General features: G+C 42.0%; 1 protein-coding gene across 2 annotated transcripts in view; it reads right to left on the minus strand.

Annotated features, from left to right (window-relative positions):
* nectin1b (nectin cell adhesion molecule 1b) overlaps window positions 1-23,311 on the minus strand; it is a 103,299-nt gene extending 79,988 nt beyond the window's left edge. Inside the window, exon 1 of one of the 2 annotated variants that reach the window (XM_084674680.1) lies at window positions 22,419-23,311. In XM_084674680.1, the coding sequence (XP_084530806.1) occupies window positions 22,419-22,470 (52 nt within the window). In that variant the 5' untranslated portion in view covers window positions 22,471-23,311. The remainder of the gene's footprint in view (window positions 1-22,418) is intronic. The other variant, XM_084674679.1, reaches the window with a different exon arrangement.
* Between the last annotated feature and the right edge of the window lie 3,472 nt (window positions 23,312-26,783).

Genomic DNA, 26,783 nt, shown 5'->3' on the forward strand with positions numbered 1-26,783 from the left:
AGTGACTGTGCTGTGTGTGCTGCGTGTGCTGTGTGTGTGTGCTGTGTGTGTTGTGTGTGTGTGCTGGTGCATCCGACTCAGACAAACTCTTAGCGGCCCATCTTCTGCCATTACACGTCAAGGACACGGTCACCATGCGAAAGGCGACAGAAATGGACTCTAACCACCAAACTGTAACATCTGTACAAAGGACACTCTGCCTCAGGAGGAGGTAGTGCAGTAAAATAATGGAACCTCACAGAGGAGGAAGGAGCTTACTGTTCCATCTGTCCCTATTTTATCACAGACGGCTGTTTGTAGGTTTTGGCCAGGGCATTATACTGGCTTACGTCTTCCGCTGACATGCTCTACCTTCATCTTTCATCAGGTCTGCGCTGATTGTGAAACAATGTGGGATCACGAAAATGAATCATACACAGAACAAGAACAGGCCAATTACATGTCAGCAAGCACACAATAGGCTCCATTCATTGAGCCAAACGGCCGGTGATGTCGTTGTTTCCGTAACCGTTTTTGAATGGGGGCCAAGCGAGAGTCAGTTGTGTGAGGACTTGAATGCAAGCAGGGACTTGTCTTTCCTGTCATAGATCAAGTCCGAACTTCCTGAGGTGTTGGGGAATCGGGAAGCAGAACTGTCATAGGATAAGTGCACGTAGTGATTATTCATTTAATACTTCCACTCATGGTTGTGGCAGTGCAGCATTCTGGTGTGTGCGCGTACGTGGCCGAGTGTGTGTCAGTGTGGGGGAAGTGTGCAAATGAGTGGGCAGTGGGGGGGGGGGGGGGGGGGGGGGTTGTGTGCGTGTGTGTGTGGGGAGGGGGCGGATGTCAATCTGTAGGTGGGGGGGGGGGGGGGTTCAACACACGGAGGCTCCTCAGAGAGGCACAGCTGAAGCAAGCTCAGCTCTCTCCAGCCTCCATACATCAGAGGAGCTGACACTCCCTTTCCCCCCAAGGTTAGCCTGTAATATCCGCTAGGCTTGTTTGGTGTTTTCCCTGGTTTATCTGTGCTACTTTCATTTGATTTGACTGCATTTCTAATTGGTTCACCTACCTAGACGGATGCCTCAAAACAACTGAAGCAGCCCTGCTGTCCCATGGTGCATTCCAATTTGCTGAAGTAGCAGAGAGGGAGCTAGCGAGCGAAAGGCATGTCCCACAGTGCATCCTTATTTCTGCCATGGCTACTTATTTTGTGATTCCTTGTTGATAGTTCTCTCATGAATAACCCATTACAAACTTATCATATATCCTCTGATGCTACTGCAGCTCCAAACTGTCTGTCATAGCGAGTGCATTTCAGGTTCGATCCAACTTGAGCTAATGCTTTTCGTATCCGCTAACTAGATCCCATTTTATAGTGTGTAGACTTTTATTTCATGGTCTCTAAATAGGTTGGGTAGAGTAATTGTTGTCACTCTCTTCCTCCTTTATTTCAAGTACAATTAATAAAAACACATTTTAACTGTTACATAAAGCCAATGTGTAACCGTTTTAGGACCAATCTATGTCGGTTCCCTAACCCTATTAGAATAGGCTATTGAGTCATCCTTTGTTCCTTTAACACTGTTCTACAATTCGCCTTTTAAAAACAGTGTGCCCAGCTTCCCCAGATAAGAGATCTAAGGTGCTGAATACCTACCTTAACATGACAGAACAAGGTTTCTCCAGGTATAATGACTCGCCAACAGTAATACTGTATATGTATCTATAAACATACTGTAGATATCAATGTATTGCCTTTTTCTCACCATTTTTTTCATGCTTTGTAACAATAACCACTTGTCTATTTATCGGACACATTTGGTGACAATATGGAGAGAACCAAAAGCTATACTCTGAGTTTCCTCCCTTCTCTCTACTATCAGAAAGTGTTTCCCCAGCAGTCTTCAGCGAAAGAATCAATACCATATCGCTGCTGTCAACACAAATTAGAGTTTAATGGCTACAGAAATGTCCATTCACTATTGTTTTCCCCCAGTGTGGTCCCCAGATCCCCACCATCTGCAACACCTCAATAATATTTTCATGTTACACTGAGCAGGCTTACTTTCCCACAATGCCCCTCCCATAAACCCTAATGTTGTAGTGCATTCTGGGTAGAGACATCCCCCCCACCCCCACACCTCCAATTCCAGTTCATTGTTTAAAACACACTGGCCCCCAGCCCCGGGACGGTGCCCCTGGCCTCACTCTGCCCCTAGCCCCCACTACAGAACCACCATAGAGCTTTGCCAACACTTCTGTGTTCCATTAGCGTCTGGCAGTCATCCACTAATTGCATAGAACTGGGTCCCCAACCTCTTTTACACCAATCAGCAGGGGCAGAGGGCGGGCATCCCTCTGTCGATTATATGCCATAGGACCAGGAGGCTTGTAGTAGCCTAGCAGACATGCATGGGAGGGAGGAAGGAGGAAAAGGAGGTTTTGGCCTGATCTCCTTTTACCTCCTGGTGTCACTGTTTGTTGTCATTCACAACAGTGCCGGGAGCTGGTGGGGGAAGGGGTGACCAAGCCAATTATTTTCACCTATCTGCCGCTCCCTGCCAGCAGACATGTAATCTTAAATGGTCCCGGTGATCCTTGGGCAGACTTTGAGCCCACTGAGAATATGGTTTCACAGATGAAGCTGTCACAGGCAACAGCTTGTGTTCAGCAAGCTTTTCAACCCCTTCTCCTACCTGACGCATAAGGGACATTCTAAATTCTGAGGACTCCTTTTCAAATCATCGATAACAAGCTATTCGCCATTTATCAGTGGCCATATCAAATCACATACATGTTATATTACGCGTTTGGATTTCCTAAAATGAATGCTAATGGTAGTTTTTTTGTTTTTGTTTTTTCATGACATGAACTGCCAGTTAAAAAGCCTTTAAGTGTGTTCTGCTTTGTCCAAGGAACAAGGACAGCTGCAGGGGGCCGTATGAAAAGATAATAGCAGCATTGGCAGCTCTCAGAGAAAGCAAGGTGGAATTTCAGCTCGGCGGACTGAGGCTGAGAGCGAGGCGACGGAGAGGAGGATGCTGTTACAATCGGTGGATCAGGTGACCAACAGAAGCCACACAGAAAAGCAGGGGCACAGTACAAAACGTGTCCTGGTTATGAGTGACACATATAAGATCAAGGAACTATTGAATGTGAAATGCACGTGGTTCACTTTAACGCTTAAAGTCAACTTGAGACCTCTTGTGATGAGTCAGCCTTCCCTATGGCGAGCAGGAAATAGGAGATGAACTGGTTTAGGGCTGCTAAGGCGCTGTTGTGGCTGAGGCAAGGGAGGTGTGCTATCCAGTGTGCTATCCTTTAGCAGCATAGAGGTATATGAAAAGACGGTAAAGCACATCACAAATGCAATTTGTTCAGCACGGTAGGTCACTCACTGGAAATCCTAGATCTCATTCAAAAAGTATAACTTTTTTTTAGGGCATTGTACTGGAGTACTTTATTTGGAATTTAGGGACAGTGAGGAAAGGTGGTAATGGGTAGCAGGAAGGGCTCTGTATGTGTGAAGAGACGTCTAAAGAGGAAAGGCCTAACTTCTATTTATTTTTTCTTCTTTCTTCCTAGAGCCGTGAACCCCCCAAAAAAACAACAAGCACAGAAGTGATTCTATCTTTTCCAGATCTAACTCGTTACCTCTCTGTTGCCCCCCCAAGGGGTTTGTTTCATTCTCCATTAGACAACAGTTCAAATCCTTTAATGGCAGTTGCTAATAAACGGGTGTGGCTAGCCTTTGGTGTATTTAACAACAAACCCAGTGAGATACGGGCATTCAGTACCCATGGTTTCTCTTCAGCCCATGCAAGGTGACAGCTTTACAAACCCTTAGTGTCTACATGGTCTCTAATAGTAAGGCTGGCTTCAAAGGCTCAGCAGTACTCCTTTACAACGAGGGCAAAAGCAAAAGCTGACAACAGTTGAATCGGTTGGCCTAATGGCTCATAAAATACTCTGTGCAGTAAAGCAAAGACAATATAGGTTGATTCTTATGGAAATTAGCCGATGTTTCCCACAGAATGTACCTACTTCTTCTATACTTACTGCAGTTACAGTATTTCCTAAGCTAAATTTTTGATCAAAATGGATGCCATTTTGTGTAAGGGTGCAAAGACCGTGTGACATGCCAGGGATGCACTTTGTGTTGCAACAACTCTGCTCATTGGAGGAGAAGAAAGTCTCAAATCCATGAGTCAAGAGTGTGCTTCATAAGCTAATTTAATATGCATTTAGACACTGATTCTTGTTCATTTGATTTTAGGTATACTTTGTGTTATGAAAGAGCATCTTTAAATGTGACGTTGAGCTGTCAAGGTTGTCTCTATGTTCCGTGTGTATGAGACTAGTGTTAGGTTGTAATCTGAAGGAATACACCCTGGAGAGCCACACTATAGATCTATAAATATCATGCTTTAATTTTACATTCCCTTTACTAAAGGCAAATAAGGCCAGCTTTTTTACTTTCCTAATGGATCTCACACAATGAAAGTGACTGGACATCAAAGTTGCATACAGAGGGCTTTCAGAGTCCATTAACATCTGTCTAGGATTCTCCTTTTTGCCAGACTCAGTCTTAGAACACGTTTAAGAAAATAAAGTACAGAACTGTCTACCTAGGATTTTTGCATTTGTGGTTAGTCTGAACATGAAATAACAATACCTTTTATGGATTACAATAATACGTTTGTATGCAACCTTGAATTACAATCATATTTTTGAATAAACCAAAATAATAAAATATCAATCAATAAAACCATAAGAATATTGTATATAAATGTTACTTTTGTAATAATGAAATACAGGACACAGTATCTCTGCCTCGTGTCAAAGTTGAAATCCAGAGAATGGTGGTTTTGTTCTTGGAACAACTGTAACACCGCAAATGCATCTTTTATGATTATGTTCATTTGGTGAATACCTCTGGTGTATTTTGGTCACACCCATCACCAGACAAACCTGATCTGGTCACATTTTTGTTTTTGCTTTGCAAAACAGCACTAGACTGTACAATATGACCACACTGTGCAGCATTGTAAGAGTACATTTTATTCTCCAGATCCAAACCACAAATATCTGACTGGAGTTATCTGTATTATCCATTTATCATGTTAGCTCACAGACCCGAAGCAGTAATTTCGCTCCATGTGAAAAATAAACAAGAACGACATAAAGCCATTCATTGTTGAGTGTTTATGTTTACTATGTGTTTAGCTCACAGCTTGTGGGGGGTCAAAATCTAGCTGAGTAAAACATTGCATGCACTCGCTTTCACTGAATTATGGCTTTATCAAACATTGTTGAGGTTTAGGCAAACACACAGTGCCAATATCACTTTCCTCCCTAAAGTCGAGCGAAGCCTCTTTTCTGTGGAAAACAGCACTGTCAGGACCTGTGTTTCAGGCCACCTCTTTGTGTCACTGTCATTTAGCATCTGCGCAGCTCTGTCAGATAGAATGCCACCCTAGAGCTGGCTACCAGCCCCCATCTGGGACAGGATGCTGAACAAAGGCCCCCGGATGATAGATGATGTTATACCACCGCCATTGTATTAGTGAGTAGAGGGGAGCGCTGCCTGACAACTTCTGATGGATAGCATTCTGAGAGTGTGTCCTGTTAGAGCACAGGGGAGCGAGGGAGACATCAAAGACCTAGGATGGACAGACAGTGAGAGACAGAGCGCGATCACACATTACAACCACCCTACTGCCTCAGTCAGGTGAGACCAACTGCCTCAGCACCAGTCAGGTGAGACCAACCCCAGCAACTATGACAAGGAGGGTAAAAAAATACAAATAAAATAAAAAACACCTCAGCACTGATACCGTCTAACCACGCTTCACATAGGCATATTTTGGGGCGTTGGCTCCGGCTTAGACTCTGGGCACCCTTGTCTTTATTGTGAGTTCTGGCCGGCACCCAGAGGGTCTGTGTGTGAGTCATATGCTGGCTTGATAGAGAATGACAGGCCAGGCCACGGGCTGACGGCTCAAATGCCATCATGCCACACTTGGTTCATGGAGCCGCACCGCACAACCAAGCGCTACACAGCACGGCCATTGGCTAAGGCACAAAGCATCTGCATGTAAAGCACGCAAATACGTGTGAAAAAGCTAAAATAGTCAACTGCACTCTGATGGCCAAGTGAGTTCGATGCACGCAGAGTATCCTTGAATTGCAGTGGATTTGTGTGTCTATTTTGTTCAAAAACAACATGTAACTGAATTTTTTGCAAATTGAATGATAACGACAACAAAATGCACTTTCACAGTTTGATGGCTGAGATGATGTCTGATGCTGTTTCTCTGTTTGACGGCTGCGCTATATTCAGAGCTCTAAAGTCACATGTTGCCTAATTGTATTCAAATCCTGCATGCTTACAGGCAAACACTACAGACAGTCTTTCACTTCTGGAATATCAACTCAAAATGGAGTCCATGAGCAAGAGACACAAGACTGGGGTGAAACCAAAATAGAATCCTGACCTTGCTAAAATGCATCATGTCATATCTTATCACATCAAAGCTAGGCTGCGGTACGCAGAACACTCAGCTCCCTGGTGCAGAAACGAAGGCTATTTTATGGCAAAATGAAACACAATCCATGGAAAAACTCCATTTTGTTGGATGTTTCTGTACATAGCAATAGTGGTAAATCAAGTATGAATGTGTGCCATGATCTTGACAAAAAAAGAAGACATTGTGGCAGTGAGGACAGCTCAACACTTTGGAACGCAAGGTCAAATAGCAATGTGTTCCACGTGGGAAATCACCTTGAGCTCAGAGAATGTCAATATTTTCACAGAAACACATCTCACTGTCTGAGAACTCTCGTTATCCTCACTGACACTTGCTTCCTCAGTTTGGTCAACATGGTTTAGTCATAGGAACTACAAACCATCTGTCCATGCTGCAGTTTGTTTTCCTGTCACACTGGCTGTGTGGCAAGTACATGTTGGTTGGTGCATAAAAGACATTTGACCTCTAACAGCACCCGCCCAAATGCCAAGTGTGATTTGAGTTTGACACACCTGGCAACAGCGCAACAGACCTTTAGACATGTGCGATTGACCCCCGGCTGTATTTTGTTCCGGCGGCAAGTGGCCTGCTTCAGGGAAGCAGCTCAGGCAGCAAGAGCTAATGTAGCAGCTAAGGATACGGACCAGCTGCGCTCTCTAAGGGTCCAGAAGGAGGAAATGGAAGTTCCTTCTGGCTGAGAGACGGGAGAGACTGAGGGAGATGCATCCGCCAGTTGCTGCACCACCTCTGACTGGGCGAGGAAGGAGGGAAGGGGGGGTCAAGAGAAGCCTCTTCTATTTACGCCTGGATGTGTAACTAGGGAACAAGGAGCTCCCAAAAATGGGCCACGCTCATTAACCTCCGTGTTTACGCTGGGAAAATGTGGTTTTAAGATTACTAGGGTCCAGGTGCTTTACCCAGTGCATGTTGGAGCTGTGCAGGCTATGCACATAGTTTATCTGCAGAGGGCGGATGGGGGCGGTGAGGCAGAGTAATAAACTGTGACAGTTCCTTGCCAGGGATGAAAAAATATTAAATCTTTCCTTTTTCCGTGATGGGGGTCCATTTTCATTTTTCACTGCTTCCTGTGCTCCGCAGATAGACATAATAGAGGGAATAAATGTCTCTGTCTAGGATATTTGTGCCAGGCAAATCAATCAATTAGCTGTAAGGGCTCAGAAAATTCCCTTTCTCATTATGCAGGGAGGAGGAGGGGGGGGGGTGCAGCACACAGAGCCTCACACTGCAGAGTGCACTTACTCGTGCGCACAATGAGGTCAGCACGTGACCCCCTGCAGCACAGGGTACACACACACATCCCTTCTGCAGAGCTCTGGGCAAAGCGTTGAGGACCATCTGAGTAAACCCTTAACATTATGCCATCCTGACACATCTCAGCAGAACACACAGATTGCTCACTGTGCATGTTGCGAAATGCACGCTACTAAAAATATACATCTGCAACTGTGCTCCAGAGAATTACATGGTAGAGTATCATCCGTTTGGGTGAATTTATTTTGCATGGAAAAGACTTTTCTTCATTGGTAAAACGCAGTTTGACATGTTTGTGGGGATTCAGTCCTGTTGACTGTTATTTCATCAAAGTTTTGCTTTTGGAAGCATCCCTTTAAACATAGTGGCCACATTGTAGTAAAACAAAAAACACAACAGGTCTCAATGGAAGTGATACTTTTAAATAACCAACAAAGTGATACTTATGATGGACAGAATTTTTTTAAATGGCCTTGCTTTTCTTAATTGCGCTGAGATTTGTCTTGGGCTCTACATACATCACACAACTTGGTCTTGAGCCCTGAGGTGTCTGGGTTGAAGTCATTTATTGATTTATAGGTTGCTGACACCTTCTGACATTATAATGCAAACATGAATAATACATTTACATTCAAAGACACTGGGAAACCAAGATAGCAATGACAGATACATACTCTAGCTGTGAACTGCATTAGCTGAGTAAACAAACATTTTAGTCGAATGTCCTACGACATTTTCTTTTATATTGACTGATTTAAAAACTAAATATGTGGGGAGAAAACAACATTTTCAAGAACGGTAAAGCAGTTACGAAGTTTAAAGTTTAAAGAAGAAGCATGTCTGATGAGAAGGAATCAACTGATTATAAATAATTTAATAAGTAATTTAGGAAAGGATGCAGCATAGACATAAAATGTAACCTAGGGGAACAGTTTTCTAGTGTATGAATCAAAGGGAATTAAGTGGATTGAGAAAGACACCTTTTGTTTCAGAACAATCCAGTGTATCTCAAATCCACACCATGCTAAATCAGTTGTGTTAACATTATCTATATCTACAAGAGCACAACAAATGAGTCTGAACACACAAAGAAGCATTCATGCATCAGAGCGTCAGATACCCATCCTTGAAATTTCTTGAATTCAAATGCTACAGAACACTTAATGGTGGTTTATCTCTCTCCCCCTCACGATTCTCTAGGGCATTCAAACGGGAGGAAGACTTCATCTCTGTCAGATTAAAACTCTTTTCAAGGCGTGTGGGATGACTGAACCTCAAAGACAAGAGACGAAAGACAGTTATAAAGGATTTAGCTCTCAGGGGGTTTAAGGTTCTTCATTATGCTGCATTTGAGAAATATAGAGAAAGGTTCTTAGTGTTTCTTGTGAAAAGCGATACATTCAGGGTAAATACTAAATAAATAAAAATGCAACACCTGCCATAGCCTCAGTATGGTCTACATTATTTTTATCCTGGTTTATAGAGTTTTATAACAAGGTTTTTGTCGCGTAACATGTATTATTACTCCATTTAGATGAATCACTTCTTCCCATTATACATATTACCCAGCTATCTATCTATCTCTCTCTCACTCTCTCTCTCTGTCTCTCTCTCTCTCTCTCTCTCTCTCTCTCTCTCTCTCTCTCTCTCTCTCTCTCTCTCTCTCTCTCTCTCGCCCAAATGTCTCTCTCTCCTCTTCTATTTAATCTCAATTAATATGTTGCTTTGCTCTTGCTAATGAAAACATAATGACAGTTTTTTCAGGCAGTAAGGGATAGTATGGAATCCCATGGGAACATACAATATAATTTGCTGGTAACTCCTTCCTGTCTTATTTATGCATGCATTATTTAAGGAAAAAAAAGAATTCCTACCTGCCTATACACTGCTTCTACTACTACACACACAAACACACACTATCCTAAGTAGCTATGCACTTGTATCGCTCATGCTGCCAATTAAATGTAAAACACATCATAGAAAATGAGCAAATAAAAAGAATAAATGATCACGTAGGACCAAGTGATACAAGAGATGACAGAAAGGTGCACGTCTGCATGGATAACAAGGACTGCATCGTTGTGGAGAGTCTCAGATGGCACGGGCTTTCTGCATGACGGAGTTTGCGAGCTGTGCGCATGAAAAGTGGTTTGTAATGTCAAGACTCCCCTGACACTCATTCACTGATGATCAATTTCCCATCCTCCATCCTCCATCCTCTAACCCTGCCCTCACACATCAACATCAATCCAACACAAGTAAATACAGTGAGTGGCTTAATGCATTTTCTTCTCAAGGGATTCCGTCGACCAAAATGGCATCTCAAAGGTAAATTAATAAATAAATATCCTGGCAGAGTGGTCGAGAGGTGAATTGTCCTCTTCTGAATGCTAATGCATCCCACTGTTTGTTTTCCCCCCGCCAACAATTGACAATGTAATTCTGTTGAGTGTGACAATGTTATACAGTAATGCATACATTGCCTGAAAAGCTTAGGCTATAAGCACAGACTGATAAAGTCCAATTTAAATAGGAATGGGGGTCAACCCTCATTAAACCTATCAAATAGTATGACTGCAAAGTCAGCGCGTGCTCTTGTGGAAGACTAATTAGTCTGACTTTGCCATTCAAACTGCAATCAGAACTTACACAAAACACAGGCTGTCACAATCAGTTTGATTAGGCCTAACTAGTTTTATCTACACAGACACATCCTTGGTTAATTCTGAAGGTTTCTTGAATCATTAAAACAATGTTTACTTCTCATTATGGCTCCAGTCCAGTCGAATATCCATATAATCCCTTGGCAATGACATGAAGGACAAACAATGAGCTGAGGAGGTCAGGAGCATCAAATAATCAGAGGTGCTCAAGGCCAAAAAGCAGATAGAAACATAGCACATTTGCTTAGGCTGTACTTAGCTTCTTTATCTTCCACCCTACCACTACAGAACACTATGATTAATCCCTCACTGTAGGTAATCCAGAGCACTACCCCCCAAGCCACAACAGGCCTTGGCCTGTATCAACCTTTGGTCGTCAACAGCAGGATAAGGCGTCTCACGATGAGGGGAGATGGTGGAAGATCTCCCTAAACCGGTGCTCTATGACCCCATCTGAAGACAGACAGACAGACAGACAGACAGACAGACAGACAGGTTCCATCCTCTACATGTCCAATTACAGGAACCAGGTGACCTGTTTTGTTAACTCTGAGCTCGCTCACTGTAGATTTGAGCAACTGGAAGGATCAAGCGTTCAGACTGGGCTAAATTGACAGCCCTGGCTTGTTTCCTGTGACAGTTTCACTGTATTTCTCTGTCTAAGCTGTCACGGATGGAGTGATGGAGAAGAGGAGCAGGCTGTCTGGAACCAGAGCATTTATGCTGATCTCACTGGCATCAAACATGGCAAGAAATGGCAGGCCTAGTAGGTGGTCTGAATCTAGTGCAATCACAGAGGTTTCTTTATACAGAGCTATGCCGTCGTCGTGGCACATCTACAATTTTGACTACACCTGATGCTATGCTACAGGTTTTTACATGTTTTAATCTCTTCCTACAGCAGCTAATCTTATGAATGTTTTAGACATGTGTTCTCTGCTACAAAGTAACTGCTTATGTTTCTGTACAGAACAATGTATTATACTTTACAAGTTGAATTGCTATCATTTATAATTGCAGAGCCATATGATAGATATGTTCTGGGAAATGCCATATGCTATATATATATATATATATATATATATATATATATATATATATATATACATATAGCATATGGCATTGTATTTAACATATTCTAAAAAAACATATAAACCAAATGTATTTGTTATTGAAAAGGGGAACGTGGAAGTTCCTTATCACTCTGGGGAACAACGGCTGCACTGAGGCCAACTATTGGGGCACTGATGAGCTATTGACCTATACATGACACTTTCGAAAAGGACAGTTCCAAATATTGACCTTTTAAGAAGGGAAAATAAACAAAGCTTCTCAAAACTAGCAACAGTTCAAGTGCCAGAGGTCAAAAGCAAAGATCCAAAGAAGCCATTTCAGTTGAAACATTCCGCTAAAAATAAAATGGCAACTCGCTATTTGCCAGTAGGAGCCTGTGGAACAGGCAAGGAATATTTGAATATTTACACATTGCACAGGGCACAGTTGATGCAAGTGCTGCTGACAGTCTTGTAGCAAGAGGCAACTGCGACATGCAAACTGTGGCTCTGAACTATGCGTGAGTGTTAATTGGAAACATTGCACAACTCCCTCCTCACTGAAGCGCGTCATTGGGAAATAAATAAAGAGGAGCTCCAATAATACAGAGAGACAGCACTGATGATTTAAGAGCACCTCTCACTGTGCCATAAGCAAACAAATAAAGCCAATGTTAACTACACATCAAATCTAATTGAGCCAAATGGGGAATCTGAGCAGAAAGCTTCTACAAAAACCTGTGGAAATGTAATGATTACCTGTCACTCAAACCTTTTCCAAGTTCAAAAAAGATACTTGAGTGCTGAGGGCCGTTTAGAAATACATATCCTACATTACTTGCACCTACACGTGTTACTAATCAATGCTGATGAAAATTGTAATCTGTTGAGGGGCAACTCTATTCCTTCATGCCATTGCAGCATAGGTGTGTTCACTGTGTGCAGAATGGTACACCCTGATAGGAGTTTGTAAACAAGCTGCAAAGACTGAGCCCATCCCTTTTCCTTCAGTCACAACAGTACTGATTTAAGGGGATCACTATAAAATCCCTCCCATTAACCAAGCTTAGTTGTATCCACATTAGTTGACACTTCATCAGATACTGTGGTACAGATGAGTGATGAGTACTGCTCTACTATCAGGGGGAAAACAAAGTGTAACAAAGCATTCAGGGTATGGGACACTGTTTCAGGTCTAGCTTGCAGGTGTGGTATTGCTCGGCCAATGACAATCAGTGATAGGAGAATCCCATGACACAGTTCCAGTGCCCCTCTGACTCTATCCAACTCCCCGCCCCCATTCCCTGACCCCTATTTCCCTGTTGGTCAGTCCGCCGCAAATCCGAAAAGCCTCCCAGCATCTCCATGGCGACGGGCCCCAGTTGAACAGATGGCCTCAGTGTGCCGAGCGGCAATTAAAGAGGGAGCGTGGAGCTGGGGGAAGAAAGTGGGTCAGGATCAGGGGGAGTGGGGCCGGGAACGTGAAGCTGCCTGTGCCTCAGGACTGCCTGTGGATGTGCACTTGCGCAGTACAGCGCACACACACACACTCACAAACACACACATACATTCATGGTCCACTGCACTGCTTCCTCTCTCCCCCATCCCCTAGCAAAAACAAATAGCCTCCCGTCCCCCCCACCATGAAACATCAGCAGAATGAGCCGGGGAGGGGAGGGCTACCGTGCTGAGGCAGAGCAGAGGGGCAGGGGCATCAGCCCCCCTATCCCTAAACATAACATATCCATTCACAGAGTAGACAGAAGTCAAGGAAACTTCCCCCAGAATTACACATTGGCAAATCCGAGCACCCCATCAATAGGCTTAACCCTTTAAACCCCGGAGAACGTCACACAGAATCAGACCCGTGTTGCCTGGATTACTTCCACAAGAGCACCGCTCTGGCAGGGATTGCATTTTCTCTTTCAGAGTTCCCATTAATTTATAAACAGCAGGGATAAAACACCCTCTCAACCATGTGGGGCGAATCCAATTGGTTTCATCCTCCCACTATTTTCAGCTAGCATTTTCAAGATCCATTGAACCTGGTCTGGACAGACGTTCATCCATTCCAGTGCATAGGATACCGTTGCTTTCCCCCTTGTTCTGCAAAATCTAGCTTAGCTTTCCAATCATTTTAACTTGAAATTGCTTTAATTAAACCAATTCAGCCGACCACATTATTACTAGAGCGTTACTGCATTGATAATTAATTTCCAGTTCTATGTTTTCATATGAACTGGAACCGGTAAAATGTTTGTTTCTGAAGGCAGCATTATTAGGGTGGTGGCATTTTTGGAGGTCTGCAAATCTCCTAAACTGAAGTTTAAAAAAAATGTAACGAGCTGGAAAAAAGTTGTACAAACTTTTATTTGCAGTTCTGTTCATCCAGCCAGCAATCCCAAGGTGCTCAGTAACAGAGATCCAGCCAGGAACACAATTTCATGGTGAACTGGAGTCACCCTTGAAACACGGCCTCATTCAAAAAGCGTGGCCTCCCCAGCCCCCTCCTCGACTCCCCTTAGTGCCTTCATGTAAATCTGCCTTTCTCTTTTACGTTTTGCAGTTTTCTTCCCCTTACAAATCATTTTTCCATGAATAAGAGAAGGAAGCACAGTGCTCTAAGTCATTCTACAGTACAACTCTGAACTTGGCAACCTAAACGTCGACAAGCAGAAGCACAGTATTTTGTTTTAAGGGGCCTGCTGCTAAATAAAGGATAAAATGGCTGCAGTTTCACATTTCCATTTTTTATTACTTGCTCTTTTGTACTCATCCAGTTTCAGCCTTTATGAAGCTGAAAGTGCCGGTATGACTCCCCTGCCAGAAGCATATTCAGTACATGACCTCTAATGCAACTGGCAAGGAACATTCAGCACAGAACGAGTCCACATATCTCGGCAGGAAATAGAGTATAAGATTAACATATTATAGAAAACGTCTAAGCTAAATCACTGTACTGTTACAGTATCATAGCTGTTCTTCATTATCAGCCTTGATTCAGCCTGTGCTTCTGCAACCAGTCATGTGGGTGGGGGTCATTGCGTAGGCATTCCAGTGCATGCCAGCACAGTATTTACACATGTGCAGAAACACATGCCGTCGTCGAAACCTATGGCCAACTTGAGCTGCCCCCCCCCGCCCCAAACCTTCACTCTCACCAGTCCTGCCTGACGTAACTCCTGGCACCGTGCATGCCAACAAAGACTTGGCCGGGCCCAGCACAGACATCCAGACAAACCCATCCATTCCTTCACAGACTTCTTAGCCCTCTCCAGCTCTCTGACTGGTTAATTCCACCACCGAGCCTACAGTCATGCGTAGATTACGCTGGAGGAGGGAAAGCTCCCATGAGGGATCTCCTGGTAAAGATATTCCAAGAGAGTGTGGATGCAGGATGGGGGTGGAGGGATGAAGAGATGGAGAACAGGAAGAAGAGACAGTGCTCCGGGACACAGCGGCCTGGAGAGATGAAGGAGGAGAGAGAGGGAGAGCTTCAGCTTCTGTCTGGGGAGCACTGCTCCCCCCTCCCAGCGCCTCTCTGTGAAAGTCAATCCTGAGGCTTCATGGGGAGGTGCTGAGCTCTGTCTGTCTGTCTGAATGTGTGGTGCAGACCCCGAGAGGCTGAGCAAATCACATACAGTATTTATGAGGAGGAACACTAGGAGCATCTTACTTCATCACACTCAGACAAACAGCCTCTCTAAACTTTTGATGACAGTGGATTGAGCACTCCCTGTTCTCTCATCTGAAGAGGTATAACAAAGGATGAATTATTATTTTCCCGGTTCAGAGACGTTTGTGACAAACAATTTATCCAAGGGGGGGTTTGATTGTTCCAGACACAGAAAAAAAAGTACACAGAAGAGAAAAAAAAAGAAAAAAAAAAAACATTGGTAGAAAGAGGCAATGCGCATGAGAATCTGAAGCTTAGCCTAAATGGGTGTGACTCACTGACAGTTGTGTCATTTGCAACTCTATAGAGCCACCCCCTCAGGTAGCCAAAGTTCTAGAAACGACTGCATGGTATGGGTGAGGTTATCGATTTAAGCTTCGACCCCCTGAAAACTGTACATTATCTATTTCTCTCATGTTATCCCTCCTCTCTCACTCTCTCTCGCTCTCTATCTCTTTCTCTCTCTCTCCTTCCACACTCTCTCTTTTTTGTATTTTCTTGTGAATTTTTCGGTCATTTCTTCCATATCTTATTCAAACAGGCACATACACACACACACAAAGAACAAAAACACCACACACACCAGCACACATCTTTCCACATACACACACACAAAAACACAAAAAATCTCCATGCAGAAACCTTTCAGTGTAGAAACATCCACACAGATACACTTCAATGACAGTGAGAGGGAGGTGAACATACAGATGTGGGCGTTTGGCAGATCTAACTTCCTGAAAACGCTGCAGCTTTAAAATGAAACTCAGTCAAGCTTGAAACTGGGGAATCGATAGCAGACTACATTAGTTACTCTGGATTTGGACCCTGCTGGGCACACGGAAGGATCAATGCCAAACGGCAGGCCATCTCTGCGTTTATCTTCATCTCTGTAAAGCTGTCTATTTGTCTATATCTGCAATTCAGTCCAGAGGGCAGTATCAAAGCAGGGAGATAGGCAGTGGGCATCTTATCTGAGAGATTTCACCCGATACACACATATTTTGGCTTTTCATGTGCAGTCTCAAAGGGGAACCGGAAAAAAGATGTGTCTTTGTTAAAGATTTCAACCTTCATGTTTTAATAATCTGCAGTTAAATAAATACATGTGAATAGACTGACAACAAAGATTTGAATGAGAAGGCTGTATTGGAAGGTGAAACCACATCTGCAGGATGGAGATGACCTCTACCTGTCTGTTTGTCTGTCCCTCTTTGGGACTAGAGCATCGAGGAGCTTTGCACGAAGCTTCAGTGCTATGGGAGCTTAGCTATCTGTCAGGGAGAATAAATAAACCTGTGTTTGTGTTTTCTAAGCAGTCCCCCCTCCCATCCCCTACCCCTATTTACAACCAAGCTGTTGCTTTGAAGCACAGTCGTCTCCCGGAGAGTTATCGGCTCAGAATATTAAATGAGAGAACACCATCACTCATTAAAAAGGGAAACATTTCATGTAACAGACCCCCTTTTGTGTCCCGCTCTAACCAGTTGCCCTTGCAGCATGCATACATCCAAATAGAGATCCTCGTGGAGAAAGAGATGACAGATATAACAAGGAAAACTGCAGAAAACTGAATGTATGAGGACGGTGATTTCATTGAATAAAAATGGATAAGAAAAGCATGGACAGTTAATTCAACTTGTCACTGCCTTCTCCTAGAGTCCTGATTTACATATATTCCACAGGGTTGTTCCCTATACCATATTGTTCTCTTATCCATAGACATTGATCCTTTTGGCCTGAACTCTTTTATGTAGACACATCAGTCCAGATGTCTGTCATAAATTGACTACTCAGACAAGAAGAGAGAGGGGGTAGGGCACTCCTGTGATCAGATCTGCTTTATTTCAAAGGCATAACAGCTTTAGCGAGGACACCAAGAATTATCCGTTCCTTCAATCCCGGATCGGCCTATGACTAACCACCACCACAAGCAAATCCTGACACCATGTGCCAAGGAAGCCTTGTATAGTGTCTGTATCTCTAAAACTACAGCAAAGAAACCCAAGTCTAAATTAATCTAAAGGATGAACATAACACGTGGAATATGGTCTCAACAACACAGAATGGACCAAGCGACCAGTTTCAGTGAGAGACTGTTTACAGTTGGTCACTAATTCGACACATTGAGAAGTGTGTAGTTACTATGATTAGTCTTCTGGGAGCCATTGGTGAGGAGGAAAGCCATCTTGATAGTGTGGACAGAGTGCAGTCAGCCCTCAGACATGTGGGTTTATTTTGTTTTCTTCAGAGAGGATTTAGAGAGGACCCCAACCCTTTACATTAGATTTCTTAATAAGTCTGCATACTGCCGCTGGAAAAGCACTTTCACAAACAGCGTTAAGGTACAAGAACAGTCAGTCGAGCTCCTGTTCTATGAAGAATCTAAGCATATAATCTGTAAAGCAGGACTGGAATCAGCGAATCAGATTAATACCAAATCAGAACGAGCACTGGCGAGATTGGATTCCCTTTATTGATTCCCTCTTTCCTTACTTCAATGATTCTGTGACTTGAGCTGAAACAGAACAGGATTTCAAGGATTTGAAGCAGAAAATTGCAACTGAAGTTTGCAGATAAATATGGGTTCCATTCTGATCCAACATGTGTGCTGTGATGTTAGGATGGCGGGAGATCGTGGAGACACTTGAGCAGTAAAACAACCACAACCAACCAGCCAACTCGATGGTAAACTCCAAGCCCATGCATTCGAACAGAGGCCACTGACAATGCCCTTTATTGAAATATTTCCTGGTCAAATAACTGAGCTGAGTGAGACTAAAACACATTTTGAACTGTGCTCCCTACTGGATTGTATGTGAGACAAAGATAGAGATTGTGATACAAAGGCCTAGACTATAGGATGCCTACTAAAGCAGTCGATACACGAGAAATATGAGGCGAATTCAGGGAGTATTCACATAAAGATTCAAATAACAGACTTCTTCCCCATTAACAATATGGACTACGTACACTGCAGACTCTAAACAATAAGGAAGGGGGCCTAATTTAACATTCAGTCGTTAATACTAGTTGTGCTTTCATCCGTGAGAAGAGAACACTCCATTCTGCCATAACCTTTCCATTATTTAGGTTCAGGGCTTATCATGATGTTTTATTCATCTGTTGGCCGATACATTGCTTCTGTGCAGGGGACCACAAGGGTACCACAAATGCTACAAGGAAATAATGACACAAAAAGAAAAAGCTTTTTAAAATAATACATCTTATGTGGTGCATTTGGCAGATTTTATTCAACTCATTCCTTATTCTCCTACAGACATACTGATGAAATAATCTTAATAATCTGATGAAATGACAAATTGCAACAACAACAAATTAAAGGACCATCCATTTGCAAAAAGCATCAACTGTGATGCTGAACTGAAAGTGCCCTCATGCAAAGATAACCCAACACTGTTTTGACAAGGATTTACATTATATCTGATATCCAAGCCATAATAAGTTCAAATACACAAACAGGGTTGATGAAGTTAGTCCACAATTGCCTCCATATGCTTTAAGGGAAAAAGATGGATTAAATGTGCAGTGTGTGGCCTCCTAGCTGCTCACCCAGGGCTGGGAGCTCTCTCCCATCCATCACCTCAGCAGGGACTACAGATAGACTCCCCAGGGGAGAGGGCCCCCTCCCATTGGCATTCACACTCAAACCAGCAGTCCCACTGATACAGAAAGACTCTTTCGCTTTAACAGCCCTGACTGTGGTCCACCAAATTGCATGCAATGCGTAATGGTTTAGTAATTATGGGTGTCTTAACAGTGAGGGAAAGAAACTGTGTTAAAGAACACAGCTTTTCTTTCTGACTGCATCCACTAAGAATGTTCCTTTCTGTGGCCCTGAAGTGCTGCCCACATCACACACCCTGGCACTTTCAGACACTTTCTGCTTCCTAGCACATCAAATATTGATGACAGTTCCTTGACCTCTGTCATACCTATCAGTTTGTTATTACTGAGATACCACAGACAGAAACACACATAGAATAAACACATGAGGATGCACTCTCATTAGTTTTTGTGAGCAATCAATACAAACCTTTTTATGAGTTGACCCAGAGCGCATCTGAAGCAGGATAATTTGCTTGTCTGCTGCCAAGTTATTAGTGGGATTACATTTCTAAACAAGAAAATGTTTTATTGAAATTCATAGCATTTTGTGTATGCTGTGCAGTCCAATCTTCTGTGCTCATTTCCCAAATGTTTAATCCATCTAAATGAAGTAAGAAATCTCCTTAACTTGTCACTGGAGCTGACACCTACATGGGCACAACAACTTGGAGACTACAAGGCCCTGACATGTCCAAAACAGGGACTGGACACCAAAGCAGGTCTCAGACAATTGATTACTGAATTTGAATTCAAAGGAAAGTAAAATAAGTGAATGTGAAACCAAGAAAGTTGCATATTACTCACTATAAAAGCTCAACATTTTTCAACAGTGAACTGAATGTTACGTTGAAAGTCATAACTCTCTCTCTGACAAAATTGCAACCCTTCTGCTCGGTTACAAAATGAGCATATGTCTATTTTACAGTGGAGCTCATACTACTAAAATTGTATTTTATGATTCGAGGAAAGCTTCTCTCTCATCACAGCGGAATAGGCCTACTAGAAAGTTAACTATAACTGAAATGAGAGCAAAAAGAACTCTTCACAAAGCCTGTGAGAAAATGAGGTCATATCTTCATACGATAGATTGAGATCTCAACACTCTTGCAGACAACAATGTGTTGGAGGAGGGGAGATATTAGGTATTCTGAAGGCATTTTGATAGAGAAAATTTGATCAATGTATCATCAGTGCCTAAATCCTCTTAATCCAAGATACACATTCATGAAATTGCTGCATGACTTCTAAGATCATGTGCTTTATGAACATTATCAGATGAATCAATCAACAGCCTGCATATTAGTTCGGTGTAATTGCATATGCCTTACACATGAGTTTATAGTAAGTGGTGTCATACCATCATCCTATCTTTACATGTCGTTTTCATGACAAAGTTCATACATGTTCACTAATCTCCTTTTTAAATAACCAAAGCTTCCTTTGTCAAGCACGCCTGTATTTAATTAGGCAAGATGGATGGGGATTGTGGTGACATGCATCTGTTTGAGTCATTCCCACTTGTTTGTGCATTTGAGAAATCCAAGTAGTCTGCAGAACATGTTGTATATCACTTAGACCATCAAAGGCACAAGGCATTTATGGTGATCCCCTTTAACCTTGGGGTGAAAGACGGAATTCCTGCCAAAGCATGTCAAAAGAACCAACAAAGTATGGGCACAAACAAAAGGTTTGCAGACCCTTTACATCTTGCAAAGATCAGTTGACATGAATTACCTACTGTATACACCAATGAGTAATAACTTGTCTGGCCTTTAAGCAAGATAACATATCATGTTGAAATACAATGAAACCCTGTAAAACATGGACACAGTGATTTCAGTTATAAACAACACCTCTCCCACTATTACTTATAAAGACCCATTTTCTGACATTTTGATGTGCAATATTCTCAACTGTTTCAATCCTTTGGTTGAACAGCTTCAAAGATATCCAACATGAATCCCAAGAGAACCAGTTAATCCTGATCTTCTCCACAAGCAAAGGGATCATCTCAATGTAAATCAGACAGGGCTTTTGATCAAAGGCGAGCATCAGTCTTAAACAAGTCATACCGCATAAGACTCAGTACCGAGCAAGGTCAACATCTTAAAGCACTATTTCTGTGTTCTGGCCAGTCTAAAGGAGGTGAATGGACAAGATCTAGAGGATACTTGGCGTGTCCCATACATGAGGGACAAATTGCATACAAGGAAACTGCCTCTACATTCTATCTGCAGTAAATGTAACTTAGCAATTTATGGGTATGTCGTTGAAAGAGATATCAGGATATATCATGAAATTAGTCAAATTATTTACCATGAATCAAGCTGATTGCATCATTCAGATGACAAGAATTACATGACAAGGCATCACCAAGGTCAAGCCCATTTAGGAAGTTCTCTTCACAAGAAACCCTACTATTGTAGAATGGAATTTTCCAATCCATAATGTAAACAGAACATTAAAGTTGCAAGGAAAGCCTGTTAGCTGAAAGCCCTTTGCATAATGGATTCATGTCTTAGGGCTCCAAGCTACATGAACAGACAGGATTAGCTACCCTTCTGCCACACACATATCATTATTGTGTAACTGCAATGCTATTCTCCTTGACACACTCGTGATGCCTTCAATTTGGATTGACATATCACATACATAATCATGTATGTCCCTTCAACCTGACATAGAAGCACCTGATGTAAAAGTTGTGATTGTTTGTGCTCTGCATTGCCAGGATAAATGCATGCTTGATTAATGTACTTATATCTTAATTGTGACCACAGTCAATAATTATTTTAGTTTTAACCATACATTTTGACACTTTAAACCATATTTTCTGTTCTATGATGTGGATGAAGTACCTTTAGTAGGCCTGTATAGTTTTCCACAGAGCAACAACATTCAAATCTTCAAATACAATCTGTTTAATGAAAACAGATAGGCGGAGACCTTGCAATAGAAGATCCATACAATTCATAAAATTGCTTTTCTTAATCTTCATTGAATATAAAGGGAATAATCTCTTCTTCACCCACAATCAAGGTACATTTTGCATTGATGACATCCCAAGGCTGAGCGTTTAATGTAATCCTATTAATTTGCACAGTTTATATTTGAGTTGGTTGCTCATTAAATGGTTTGCATACATTGCTTTGTGATGAAATGTGCATGCAAATAACTAAATTCTGTATACTGTAGCCTCTATGCAATTGCAGTACTGACTCAAATTATTGTTTAAAATCATCGTAAATCTCAGCACTAGTTTGTGCTTGGCCTTGCATGTTAGAGCAACCTGGTCTAGAAGAATGTTTATGAAGTTTTAACGGCCAGATGCCTCGCACATCACTATCGCCATCTATCTTTCAGCACTGTTGTTGCGCTGGGAACAAGCAGCCAAAGTAGCAGTCTATTTCTCACTCACTGGGGATTTTTCTATTTAGGTTTACAACGTTTGTCAAGTATGCATCTATCCTGTAGACTCAAGAGATAAATTGAAAATAAATGTTACTGACCTGTAAGGGGTGATTAAGGTATTTAGATGTTGAGTTGTGTTCCAACAATAAACAAAGACCACAAATGGATTTCAAACTGTTTCTGAAATTAAAAGTGTGCTTACCTTGGATGTTAACAGCCAGTAGGAGTATCCAAAGAGTTGTAGACATCGCCATGGCACTTCAACCACACGAACCTTTTCTGATACCCTGAGTGGATGGCTACGTTCACTCGAGACGATATGGACTAGGCATGCAAACTTCAGCGCAAATCCCTGTCCGTCTGGACTGCTCCGTTACCTTGAGAAGATGCTGTACTTTTCAAAGTATATAGGCCTACTTAAAGCATCTATAAGAGTCCACGGCTATTCCAACAACAGCTCTGGTAGCTTTGAATTGTGCTTCGTGATTCAAATCGGTGATCGAGTAGATCGAAGAAAGATTAGATCTCCCTTACAAAATGAATCCAACGCGGGTTAAGCACAAGCGAACGAGATGAGCTCAGTTCTGCAAAGGGTACAACAGATGAATAAAGGCAAACAGAAGATCAGAAGCCGTTTAAGTTCTGTTCAGGTTGTAAATTGCAGATTCCTCAGTCTACCTTGAATCCCGTATTCATCCAGTGCTGCAGTTCGGAAGTGGAGGACCCCCTTCTGGTATTTTAGAGTACAGGCTAGGGGGCGGGAGATGCTCCAACGACAAGTTCCAGAAACAGTTCGTTCTTCTAAATGGCGCATAAACCGCAGGATAAAAGAACAGGAATCCAGTTGCCTATTGTTTTGATCTGTCCTGATACTTTAAAATTAAAACAAGGTTCGAACGTCTTTCTCCTGACAAATTCAGAATTCGGCTCCGTGACTATGGTGAACAGTTCGCTTCTATAGGACTTTTTTAAGTCTCAAGAAATTGTCTGAGCCCTTTTCACCAAATAGGCTACAATGTAGCCTATGATCCTGCGATGAAGACTGTCCTTAAAGACTCCACAACCTGAACTGCCAGAGGAGCTGACAATCGCCTACGCTGAGAGATGAGAATCGTATGACGTTAGACAAGGAGGAGCCTAGGCGGCAAAGCTAGCCTACTATGGGCTAAAGCCACGGAAAGTTTGTATTCAGAAAACCTCGATTTCCATAAGTTTTTTACTAATATCTCACTGGCTGTCGCCTCTTATTGTAAACACATCCGCTTAATCTTTATTTTACTGTCTGGTAGCCTACATTTATGCTGTTCATTGTGTTGTGTAGGCTGTAACACCAAATGATTTTGCAGTGCAATCTAGTCCGATATTTTTTTGTTTCCTTATCTTGCAATGTTCATAATAATACCAAATAAAGCTGTGTGACACAATGTTGCTATCTTTACAGTCTTTGTAAAGTGTGACACTATCAACAATTAATTCTCAATCGGTCAGATCTACTCTGAGATATTAGTGCTGTGAGTCATTAGATTAGGCCTACTCCTCAGAAATTATTGACAATCTGTTAAGTGACAAATTACAAATGAATTGCCAGATGAGTGTGAAAATACTTCCCTCTTGTGGACAATAGGCCCTTGATGATTGTTATAGATCATTAATCAATCGCATCTCCTTGATTCCTATTTTGGTATATTTTTCCTATTTGCTTGGTAAGAGGGTCATTCTATATCCATATGAATTCTCAAGTAGTATTGTATTATCTTCAATCCACAATGTTTTCATTATCAAACATTGTCCTTATAAAGGACACGTTTTCTCTGCTAACAGTTGTGGTAAAGCTATATTGCATTTCTGCAGCCTTAACCAGCTCTGGAACAAAAGTGGAATACCAACAGGACTGTACAGACACTGATAAGCCATGAAGAATCACCTGACCACATAAAGTAACCTTGGACCTCTTCAAAATTGGGGTCAGTGTCTTTTTTGGATGGTAACATTAATCACACATTTATATATATAGAATGATAAACAAATAAAACAAGTAAAATTGAGAAAAAATATGGACTAGATTGAATGTACATTTCATAACTGAAAACATGTCCACTATACATATGTTAAAAGGACCAGTCTAAATGGAGTGGAAATCATCTATGTACTGTAGGTTACTCATAGCGTAATGATCTATAATACTGTTTGTCATCCTTACTACTCTCTCTGGATTGCAGTAAGCATGTGGATACTATCAAAATGGTGTAACAGTAAAATTAAGGTTACATTAAGCAAATGTTATGAAAACTGAACATACAGTGCACCTTTCAACATTTCTGCTTAATCAACCTTTAGACACTGGTGCTTGCACCACCATGCTTTCGGTGGATTAACCCCAATGACCCTTTACTGGGAGGCAGTGATTGATTTAATAGCTATTTAATGTAATTTAATACACTCATTCAAAAAAATGCAATAAACTGCAATAATAGTGTCACTGTCAGGGCTCTGAATAAAGCTAAACATTAAAATCGAATGAAGTGCAGGTCAGGCAAAGGAGCTACATTTTTATAAGTACAATCAGAGGTATGGTCTGTTTCAAACTTTTTACTGTTTCACTAAACCTTTTTATTTCATTCAAGAAGAAATGGACCATTCAAGCAGTCACATAAGTGACTTGTATTCAGCATCTGCACACAATGATTACCATCCTTTTACCCCGTTGAGGTGTATTATTTGTATTTTCAAATACATATTTCAATTGAGATTTCAAGTACAAATACATTTTTGGGTGTTTTCGCAGTGTGCAAAATGTGTTGAATCTGACTTTTTTCTTTCTTTCTTTCTTTCTCTCTCGCTCTCTCTCTCTCTCTCTCTCTCTCTCTCTCTCTCTCTCTCTCTCTCTCTCTCTGTTTCTAGCTGTCTCCCACCTCATCCTTTCTGCTCTGTCACTCTACTTTCTCTACAGAGAACAGTTCTCGACGGTCAGGTCATCTGTCTGTCAAACACATGCGATAAGAGCAGAGACAACAGCATGCTTCACTGTCATTCTGCTGTTGTCGGCCCATGCATCACGGGGTCCACACTATTACGTAGCTGTCCTTCGTAGACACGTGATGTTTTTAAGCGATGCACCACCATCATCAGCTTTTATTACTTGATGTTTAGTCCTGTGATGAGATGCCCAACCTTGATGCCCTTTACCAACACATACTTATTTTTCTTTGTTCAGCATTCTGAGTCAGCTACTTTGGCAACAACTCCGTGAAGCTAACATGCTAACCTGCACCTGTACAGTAATTCATCTTTTTTGTTATAGTAAAAGTAAAGTAGAATCATCTACTTGTGGGCACCTCACACATCTTTTGCTGATGTTCCAACAGATGTGTAGGAAGTTACGTGGTCCATTTCCAAATCAAATTTTTCCATTTGTTTTACAGTAATACAGTAAGTACACCTTGTACAGCTGTTTCACATGGAGCTGTAGTAACACAAAAAGGGGCATGGCATATCAGTGCAAGATCTAATTAGTTTCATCGTAAATCATGGGCCAATGCAAAGCAAATCACTCCTTAAATCACAATTGCACCTTTTTCCCGAACACAGCAATGCTTGAAATTACAATGAAGAAAGACGGTCCATTCACCTCTAAAGCACAATTTGCCTCTTGCAAGATGTTGTGGTCCATATGGCTAAAATGAATCTAAGATTTGAATTTGAATATGCCTAGTAAGCACACATTTTAAGACTTGTCTGTAAAAAAGCATTTACTTTCGAAAGGACAAAATTAAAAACGGGCAATATGGAGATGGCTGACAATTTAAAAAGGTTGTCACTCAGAAAATGGAGCCACTGAATGCTGTTTACAGTAATGGAGCTCAACAACAACTCAATGGCTTGGATTGCAACTGGTTTGAAGTCTTTTTTTAAATTTCATCTTCAGTTGCTGCCAAGTGCGGTTGGTGCCTGTTGGGTTTCACTTAAATAAATATAGCAAATGTGTTGAGTAACTTGAACACTCAAGAAAAAGTACTTATACTCAGTCATTGACTCGAGAACTCACGTTCTATTTTTATTGGGAGAGATGGGCAGGAGCAAAGACCTGTGTGATTTTGACAAGGGCCAAATTGTTATAAGACGATTAGGTCAGTGCATCTCTGAAACAACATGGCTTGGTGGTTATGGTCAGCAGTGGAGTGTCTTACCGACAGTGGTCCAAGGAGGGACAAACCACAAACCAGCAACAGGGTGTTGAGTGCTCATTGATGCGCAAGGGAAATTAAGGCTATCCTATCTGGCCCAAACTGACAGGATGTACTGTAGCACAAGTCACGGAAAATATGAATGATAGTGTACGGGAAGAATGTGTCACCCAATGCATCACACTGTGCTGTGTATGGGGCTTCACAGCTGCCAACCATTCAAACGCCGAACCCTGTCATGTGTTGAAAGTGTCTAGAATGGGCATGCGAGAGTTGGAACTGGACCTTAGAGAAGAGGACTATCGCCTGGATCTTTTGTTTTTTTTCTTCATTTGGACTGCCTTGCATGTGTGCATGCATTATTTACCAGGGGAACCCATGTC

This window comes from Hypomesus nipponensis, chromosome 15 (genome assembly GCF_054491055.1).
Source record: "Hypomesus nipponensis isolate SF chromosome 15, ASM5449105v1, whole genome shotgun sequence".
In the NCBI taxonomy this organism is placed as follows: Eukaryota; Metazoa; Chordata; class Actinopteri; order Osmeriformes; family Osmeridae; genus Hypomesus; species Hypomesus nipponensis.